This window comes from Salminus brasiliensis, chromosome 21, assembly GCF_030463535.1.
Source record: "Salminus brasiliensis chromosome 21, fSalBra1.hap2, whole genome shotgun sequence".
Classification (NCBI taxonomy): domain Eukaryota; kingdom Metazoa; phylum Chordata; class Actinopteri; order Characiformes; family Bryconidae; genus Salminus; species Salminus brasiliensis.
The window spans coordinates 1027565-1038123 of record NC_132898.1 but is presented as its reverse complement, the minus strand read 5'-3'; the positions used below and the strand labels follow the sequence as shown (position 1 = coordinate 1038123).

The 10559-nt window shown below is 38.4% G+C and overlaps 1 protein-coding gene across 1 annotated transcript; it reads left to right on the top strand.

Annotated features, from left to right (window-relative positions):
• LOC140543024 (aerolysin-like protein) lies at positions 1–2555 on the top strand. The gene is made up of 2 exons (XM_072666028.1): positions 1–34; positions 794–2555. The coding sequence occupies exon 2, from the start codon at positions 812–814 to the stop codon at positions 1745–1747; it is 936 nt and encodes a 311-aa protein (XP_072522129.1). The 5' UTR covers positions 1–34; positions 794–811; the 3' UTR covers positions 1748–2555.
• The last annotated feature ends 8004 nt before the right edge of the window (positions 2556–10559 follow it).

Genomic DNA, 10559 nt, shown 5'->3' with positions numbered 1-10559 from the left:
AGACAGCAAACTCTTTTCTACCTGCTGCTTCCCTGTGAGTATCTCAGTGTCTTATCTGTATTTTAAATATGACTAAACCACATTAAAGAAAAGCTGGATAAGACTTAACGATGAACCATTTAACTTACGAAGGCAGAATATTTATTATTTATGTATATATACTTTAAGTTTATTTATGTTTATTCTAATGTTATATAGAGTTAATTACAGGTAGACACTCTCACTGATCACTGACTTTATGTTTATTTGGGTTTATTCTAATGTTATATAGAGTTAATTACAGGTAGACACTCTCACTGACCACTGACTTTATGTTTATTTGGGTTTATTCTGATGTTATATAGAGTTAATTACAGGTAGACACTCTCACTGACCACTGACTTTATGTTTATTTGGGTTTATTCTAATGTTATATAGAGTTAATTACAGGTAGACACTCACTGACCACTGACTTTATGTTTATTTGGGTTTATTCTAATGTTATATAGAGTTAATTACAGGTAGACACTCTCACTGACCACTGACTTTATGTTTATTTGGGTTTATTCTAATGTTATATAGAGTTAATTACAGGTAGACACTCACTGACCACTGACTTTATGTTTATTTGGGTTTATTCTAATGTTATATAGAGTTAATTACAGGTAGACACTCTCACTGACCACTGACTTTATGATTATTTGGGTTTATTCTAAAGTTATATAGAGTTAATTACAGATAGACACTCTCACTGACCACTGACTTTCTGTTTATTTTTGAACATTGTTGTTGATTTCTGTTATCTGTTTTTAAGGTCTACATTAAAAGCACAATGTCATTGATCTACATGATTGGTGGAAGTGGGGGTAGCGAATTTGATTTGGATGGTACTCACAATGGAGCCACACTCCAAAGGATATGGGTGTGGGTTGGTGGCTGGCAGATAAAAGCCATCAGAGTTTGGCTTAGTGATGGTCGGTCCCTGGAGCGTGGACATCCAAGCGGGAATTATTCTGAATTTATTTTTCAAAGTGGGGAACATTTCTCCCTACTCTCACTGTGGGGAAATGGAGCCGGAACACGGCTGGGTGCCATCAAGTTTACAACCAATCACTCCCGGGAGTTCTTTGTAAAAATGACAAACTGGGGGCTGAAAACAGAATACCCAATCAACGTTGGTTCTGGGATCTGCCTGGGAGTCAAAGGAAGAGCTGGTCATGATATTGACTGTTTAGGCTTCATATTCATCAACACCATCCAGTCCGCTGTCCTGCTGAACGTCAACTATCCCACTCTTCAAATGGAGAAACTCAACGTGTCCACAGAGGAACTCAAATCCATCACCTACCAGAACGACTCGACGGTCAGCCAAGAGTACAAAATAGAAACCAAGAAAACCATAACTGAGACGTCCTCCTGGACAGTGACCAACAATATGGAAAACACCTTCAGCATCAGCGTGACGGCAGGAATTCCAGGGATTGTGGAATCATCAACTGGCTACAGTTTAAAAGTGGGAACCGAAACCTCCCGTGGTTTACAGACCTCTGTGGAGAAAACGGAGGAGCTGGAGTTCCCTGTCAAGGTTCCACCAGAGAAATCAGTGGAGATTAACATCACGATCGGCCGAGCTACCTTTGATCTCCCCTACACCGGCATGGTGCAAATTACATGCAACGATGGAAGGGTCCTGAAGTTCCAAACCAGTGGAATCTACAGGGGCATCACCTACACCAAAGCGAAAGCCACTGTGAAGGAACTCCAATAAGAAGCTCCTCTCAAAAGGGAATGCAGGCTCAGAACCGGCTGTAGTGTTCAGTCAGTGTTCACTCAGTGTTCAGTCAGTGTTCACTAAGTGTTCACTCAGTGTTCAGTCAGTGTTCAGTCAGTGTTCACTCAGTCTTCACTCAGTGTTCAGTCAGTCTTCAGTCAGTCTTCAGTCAGTGTTCAGTCAGTCTTCACTCAGTGTTCACTAAGTGTTCAGTCAGTCTTCAGTCAGTGTTCAGTCAGTCTTCACTCAGTGTTCACTCAGTCTTCACTCAGTGTTCAGTCAGTCTTCAGTCAGTGTTCTGTCAGTGTTCACTCAGTCTTCACTCAGTGTTCAGTCAGTGTTCACTCAGTGTTCACTAAGTGTTCAGTCAGTCTTCAGTCAGTGTTCAGTCAGTCTTCACTCAGTGTTCACTAAGTGTTCAGTCAGTGTTCAGTCAGTGTTCAGTCAGTGTTCACTCAGTGTTCAGTCAGTGGAGCTGAAAGCATGATTACGCTTCCCTTTTTCAGCTTCATTAATAACGGCGTTTTCCCTGATCAGAAATCAGCTGCTTGCTTTGATATCTCTCTGATCTCCTCCTCATTTCTGGATCATCTAAGGTTGATTAAAGGCTTTTCTTATCTCTCTTAAAGGAGAAAAATCAGATTCACACAATTTCTCAGGCCACTCAAGTCCTACCAACGACTTCTTTAAGGTGGCACAGACTGGTCAACACGGCTGAGGGTGCAGTAGGACGTTAGTGTGAACTGTACCTGTGCTGAATTCCAACTCATCCTCAACTGTCACTGCAGATGAGCTGTTTAATAAAAATCTGAAATGTGATGAGATATGATAACGAAAATAATAAAAGCAATAAAAGCAATTAATGTGCTTATTTTTGAAATGTTTGTTTCCAGGTTTGTCTGAAATATTTTAAAAAACATCCCCATCTTAGAAGATGCTGCTTTCCTTCGGGTTGTTCTATTGGGAATTATTCTCTATTACTGGTTCATTGAAATGACCCGGCGGGAGAATTTCTGCTTTGATGCTTTTATTGAAAATTTGCAAAATTCAATATAGTTTTTTTTGTTGCAATTTGGTTTTCTAAAAGACACACGTTCAAATATTTCTTTAGAAACAGATCTAGTGAGGTTACTGACTCCTACTGGTCAATGGAGGGCAGTGTAGAAAAGGTTCTAGCTGAGATATGAATTTATATGAGATTTCTTAGACTATATATATATATATATATATATATATATATAGTGTATATATATTGTATATATACTGTATATATTATAAGTACATAAATATTTGTTACATATAATTTGTTTGCAAGAGATATTTCTATACATGTGTGTGTCTGTTTGTGTATTTGTATATGTTTGTTGTGTGTGTGCATAAGAGAAAGAGAATCGATGATAGTTACTAAACGAACTTTTATTTGTTGATATTTGATACATATCAAACACAAATGGCCGAAAAGTGTTTGATCACTGGGACATCCGCAACAACAAATCTGTGCCAAATATTCTCATTTCTAGCTTCTGTATGTTTTCTTTTTTTACAAAGAGCATTTGAAGATATGTTAAACAGTAGGAACACACCAATCAGCCACAACATTAAAACAGCTGAAGTGAAGAACACTAATGATCTGGGTCCAGTGGCTCCTGTCAAATGGGTATGTTGTAGTGAACAGTCAGCTCTTGAAGGTGATAAAGGTGATGAAGGTGATGAAGGTGATGTGTTAAATAAGGTGTCACAATCTGAGACACTTTGACAACAATCAAACTCTGATGTTCTAGACAATTACTGGATCAGAACATCTCCAAAACCATCAGGCAGGTCTTGTGGGATGTTCCTGGTGGACTGGCGACAGGGTCATGGGCTTCCAAGGCTCACTGATGCTCATGGAAGTCCCTCTTCACAACTTATAGGACTTAACAGATCAAGAGTCCATACCTTGACTGGTGAGAGCTGCTTTGGTGGCACGGTCGGATTTTATATGGAAAATGGAGAAGTAGGGAATAATATTTCAGATGCGGTTAGCTTCTGAAATGTATACAGTATTAATCTTGCTTGCATCTCAAGTCTTTCCACCACGTTCTGACAATTATGCATTTACAAATAAAAAAACATAAAAATATAAAATAATACAAAATACTAAATAATGCAAATAATATAAATAAATAAAATAGCAAAAGAGAAAAAAATATGAATTAATTAATGTATTAATTGTGAAAGTCTCATTATTGCTACAGGTGAAGGCCATTCTGTTTTTGAAATCCTATTTTTAACCCCTTATGATTTTTTTTTACACTCTAAGGATCGCAAATTGATAAATACATCCAAAACCATTCATACTGGTCGAGTTATTCCAAAGTACTAACAGTGGGGCAGGAAGCCAGGAACCCCCTGTGGTTCTGAGGAGTTTAAAAGGTTAAACATCACTGAATAAATGTGTTTTTATAGACAATTTAACACTCAATATTGTTCTCTAGACAACGACAATGACTACTAACGGGATCTGTATACATATACAATCACACACACACCTGTAGAATAAGCTATAGGCTATAGGTAACACTCAGTACTACAATACTGCCACTGCATTAGACTACTTAAACTAAACACAGCGTTTCTGTTTAATATCAACTAATCAAACATTAAAACCCCACAAGCAGCAAATAGGACAGCTAAGGAATACAGCTCAACCATTTTTTTTAGTTTTTTTCCTTCAAAATGTTGCATTACTCCAAAACACAACATTGAACTTTTATCAAAGCACTGGTTTATCAGTTTTGACACTTGCTTGTTAAAATTCATAGAAGTTTGGAATAAAAATTGATTTCTTTTTACTAAAATATGAAAAAAACTGGTTTTCCTGCTGTTTAGCCACCATGTCCAATAGAGTGCAAAATGTGCTACCAAAAAAATGGCAATTGTTTTTTTTTTTTTTTAACAAAAAAATATTTAAAGTAACATGGAAGTCATGGAAAGACATAAAATGACACGTAGTATCAAAATAAAAGTACCTAGGCAGTTCTTTTTTAGTTTTTTTTTTTAAAATAAAAAAACAAAAAACAAAAAATAAGCCTACCTAAAGAACATATCCTCAAAAGTCTCAGCATTCATCCAACTTTCTAAGGTTTAGACGTAGATTAGACTAAAGATCCCCTCCCACCATCTAAAACATCCCAGCTATAAAGGGTGTTTTTTAATACACTATAAAAATGGTTCATGATCACAACCTTATAAAATGACATTTTCACGATTCTCAATATTTATAAAAAATAATTGAGAAGCAGACAAGAAAATACACCAGCAGATTCGAACTGCTGTCCAAATACTGTCTATCCTTAATACAGGGATTTTAAAATGAGCTGCTCTTCATCCAATTAAACTAATAACCTGGACTAATTAAGTTCGTCAGTGTTTTTAAGCACTACATGCTCATAAAGGCAATATATATATTTATAATTATTTTTATATATAAATAGATACTTTGAATGAACCAAACCAGTATGATTGCTTGTCATCACATTTCTTTACTATGCAAGAAAACCTCAGACCAGCTAAACAGGATGTGGATAGTCTCTGTGAATATCTGGTGTTTTGTTTTAAAGGATAAATCAACCAAATGAAAACTGAAAAAGCCGAGCTGAGGTTTTCCCACACTGTAAAACTAACAGTGACAGAAAGAAAGACGTCATACAGCAACAAGCAGCTGGACCGGTTTGTTCAACTAAAAAAACAAAAAAAACACTCATTCAAATCATCACAGAAGTTCAATTAAACTAGTTTGTGTCGTTTGTTTGTTACTTCATTTGTTTTTTCTTAGGTTGAACCGATGAATCTGATTATAGTAAGTTTCCTAACCTGGAAAACGGTGCTTTTTAGTGTAAAGTCTCAGTCAGAGCCTCTCTGGTGCTTCCAGTACAGGTAGGTGCTACGGTTGATGAACCTGCTGCCGCCCTCGGTTCAGACGTGTCCGGACTCAGCCTGGTATGTTTTTGTGAGTCTCTCACACCGACACGCCGACTCTGCCATTTACACTGTAAGCGGCAACTTCAGGAGGTTTTCTGTAACAAACAAACAAACAGGGAAATTATTTTAGTAATTATTTAAGAGTTCGGATTATTAAGCACACTTAAACACCTGGGAACCTTACTGGTGTTCCTCACAGTTGAACATTGCAGGAGGATTAAGGACAGAAACCTGAGTAGACTTGTTTAACCAGTAAGACGTTCCATTAATACGGTAAAAATAACAATAAAAAGAGACTGAAATGCCAACCTGCAGGATCCACTGGAGTTTTGTGGTTTAGGCACAACCTGTAGACTGTGGCCACTACGATGAGCAGAAGAACAACAGAAGTTGTGGTGTATAGAGCAATGACAGTAGGGTCAAGCTCGTTCTCAGTAGCCCTAAGCTCCACAGTGATCACCGGGGAAGTGGTCGGTGTGGGAGTTTCTGTAAAAAAGAAAAAAAGAAAATCGATAACTTAATAAACGAAGCACAGCTGATAAAAACACAACATCTGATCTGGAGTCTGAGGAGCAGCAGGCTCAATGAAATCGGAGGTCAGCTCAGCACCTGGTCTGGCACTTTTATCCTAATAAGCTTTTTCAATGATATGAGAGATCTTCTGCTCAGGCTGGAGTCTGGATTAATAAATGATCTACCAGAAGGAGTACAATACATTCCTGTGAGTATAATAAATAAGGCCTGGTGGCTCGCCCAGGTGATTGCCCTATATACTGTATTTACTGTTATTATAGCAATACAACTCAAAACACTCGGACCTGCAGAGGGACGAGAAACCATCTCAACCACCATCTGAACCACCGCTCAAAAAAGCTCTTGGACGAATATAATGTATATAATTGTAATATATAATAGAGCAATTCAGCTGTTTGCACTTTTTTTACTGGCTTGAAGTCATTTTATCTAGTGAAACTGATCTATTACTTGTTCTAAGCACAACGTCTTGATGTGAACTTTGAGAACTTTGAGAACTTTGTTAAAATAACTTGAAACAAGTAAAAACAGCAACATCAAATCGACTCATTTGAATGTTTTTTTAATAGTCCCCCCCCCCTCCCAAATCTAGAAGGTCAATTACCCAATCAGCATTCATCTGAACTCCCCCTACCACTAGCAGTGCCCCCAACACCAGGGAGGATGAAGACTAGCACGTATCTCCTCCAACACACGTCAACACAAAGTCAGCCACCGCCTCTATTCCCAACTGCCGTTGACGCAACATCGCTAGGTAGCCAGCGCTCTCGGAGGAAAGCATGGCTCCCAACATCACGCTAGTGCTGACCAACATCACGCTAATGCTGACCAACATCATGCTAGGAATGCTGTGGGGAGGAAGTGCCATCAACCCACCCCTGAGAGAGCAAGGCCAGTTATTGTGGCAGGCAGCAGCATGACCCAGAATTCGAACCAGCGATCCTCGCTTCACAGTAAACAAGTGGAAAGTCTTTTCACACTGGAGCAGCAGCCTCACAATAAATCATTACTGCAGAACACTCACAAAACTAAAGGTGCTACAAAGGGTTCTTTAAAAAAGTGATGCAACCATGCTTGTTTACAATAAGAACCATCTTTGAAAAGTCATGAAGGCCGTTTGTGTGAAGTAACATCTGAAAGCTGTGAAGTGGAGTGGATAAAAAGCTTCTTCTACAGCATCAAAGCATTACAGAACCCTTTGAATTAAATCTATTAACTACTAAAAAATTCTGGTTCAACATATTAAAATATTCTAAAAATGATGCTTATGATGAAAATCTGATTTACACATTCTCACAAAGTCTAAAGTTTGCTTCTTCACATCCTAGATAAGTCTCAAACAGGAGAACCTTCGCTTCGTTCACCTTCACGGTAAACCCGCACTAGCCCTCCACATTTCAGCAGGAAGCCGCTATGACACAAATGCCAGGCTGATCCTTCACACTGATGCACACTGCAGTCATAAAGTCATAAAGTTGTAAGGGAGCGAGGATGAGGCAACTGTTCTTACGTTCAGGTTCACACACGGTGTTGGAGAATCTGGTGCATGGTGAAACAGTCCTCTGTCCGTTTTCTACATGCGTGAGGAAAGAACCATAGAGGAGACGTTACAGTTTTAATATATTACATTAATTTACCCAATTAAAATGACTTAAACACTTTACCTACTGCATGAACTGGCTTAAACACTTTACCTACTGCATGAACTGGCTTAAACACTTTACCTACTGCATGAAATGGCTTAAATATTTTACCATTTGAACTGACTTAAACACTTTACCTACTGCATGAACTGACTTAAACACTTTACCTACTGCATGAACTGGCTTAAACACTTTACCTACTGCATGAAATGGCTTAAACACTTTACCTACTGCATGAACTGGCTTAAACACTTTAACTACGGCATGAAATGGCTTAAACATTTTACCATTTGAACTGACTTAAACACTTTACCTACTGCATGAAATGGCTTAAACACTTTACCTACTGCATGAAATGGCTTAAACATTTTACCATTTGAACTTACTTAAACACTTTACCTACTGCATGAACTGACTTAAACACTTTACCTACTGCATGAACTGGCTTAAACACTTTACCTACTGCATGAAATGGCTTAAACACTTTAACTACTGCATGAAATGGCTTAAACACGTTAACTACGGCATGAACTGACTTAAACACTTTACCTACTGCATGAAATGGCTTAAACACTTTACCTACTGCATGAACTGGCTTAAACACTTTAACTACGGCATGAAATGGCTTAAACACGTTAACTACGGCATGAAATGGCTTAAACACGTTAACTACGGCATGAGCTGACTTAAACACTTTACCTACTGCATGAACTGGCTTAAACACTTTACCTACTGCATGAAATGGCTTAAACACGTTAACTACGGCATGAGCTGACTTAAACACTTTACCTACTGCATGAAATGGCTTAAACACTTTACCTACTGCATGAACTGGCTTAAACACTTTAACTACGGCATGAAATGGCTTAAACATTTTACCATTTGAACTGACTTAAACACTTTACCTACTGCATGAAATGGCTTAAACACTTTACCTACTGCATGAAATGGCTTAAACACTTTAACTACGGCATGAACTGGCTTAAACACTTTACCTACTGCATGAAATGGCTTAAACATTTTACCATTTGAACTGACTTAAACACTTTACCTACGGCATGAACTGGCTTAAACACTTTACCTACTGCATGAACTGGCTTAAACACTTTAACTACGGCATGAACTGGCTTAAACACTTTACCTACTGCATGAAATGGCTTAAACATTTTACCATTTGAACTGACTTAAACACTTTACCTACGGCATGAACTGGCTTAAACACTTTACCTACTGCATGAAATGGCTTAAACACGTTAACTACGGCATGAACTGGCTTAAACACTTTACCTACTGCATGAAATGGCTTAAACATTTTACCATTTGAACTGACTTAAACACTTTACCTATGGCATGAAATGGCTTAAACACTTTACCTACGGCATGAACTGGCTTAAACACTTGACTTTAAATCAGGTCTTAACTCTGCACTATATTACAGACTAACATCACTTACCACACTTTGTGCATTGGTCGCAGTTGGTGCTTGACACAGTGTTGAGTACTTTGGAGCAGTTGACTTTGACAAACCAGTCTGTGGAGCGACAGCATTCATTAATATTCATTCATTAATAATCATTCATTAATATTCAACATTTTTTCATTTTTTTAAACTTAGGTTTCATTTTTAAGGCATTTTGCATTCACCTATCTGACAAAGGTCACAGCATGTCGTTTTGTCAAGTGCAAACTGATGGGGTCCACATGTTCCTTCGCTGTGGTGCCACGTTCTTATCAGGACCAGAGAGAGCTACGGACACAGGAAAGACAAAAAAAAGAGGTTATTCACAGTATTTGCTGATCGGCTCTTCAGCTGATCGGTTCTTTTAGGTTTAGAATATGACTGTCTGAACACTCACCAGCTGAACACGGTGAAGCATGGCTATTGTTAGAGTGTATAATCCCACATCCAACCTATGATCCGACCTTACAAAGCTTAGAGGCAGCACTGAACCAGTTCGTTCACACTGCCCTTTTATCCAAAAAGGGGTGGGGCAGCAAGGCCAGGCCCCTTTTTCGATTGCGATCTCCAAGCAGCTCTGAGGGAATCCGTCAGCAAACGCCCCCATCTTACCTGTTCAGGAGAAAACTGACACATGAGCTGAAACCGGCCCTGTGCATTGTGAAAGGCCGCAGTCTGCTGGACTCATTGGGGATCCCAGGTTTCTCAGACTTCTCGGTTTGCAGCCGCTGGGCCACAGAAAGAGCTGGACACATGGCACAGTTTCGCTGACTCTGTTAATCAGTGTCCCCGAGCCTTCCCAGAAAACAAGCTGTGCCAAGTAGTGATTTGCTGATTGTTGCCTGACAACCACATAAACAGGTGGAGTTGCCATGGTTATATGTGCAAGCTGGCGCCTTGCGCCGTACCCATACTACCAATAAAATAAACACACACCCTTTATACAGAAAGATTACCATTCCCGGGCTCGTCACTGTTCTATTGGTCAACACTGACCCAACTGATTACTAAACTGCAAAGTGTGAATTAGGACCTGACACTGAATTAAATAACAATAATAATAATAATAATAATAATAATAATAATAATAATAATAATAATAATAATAAATAATAGTAATAATAATAATAATAATAATAAATAATAATAATAATAAAAAATAAATAATAACAATAAATACATATGTTCACAATATAATATACTACAGCTT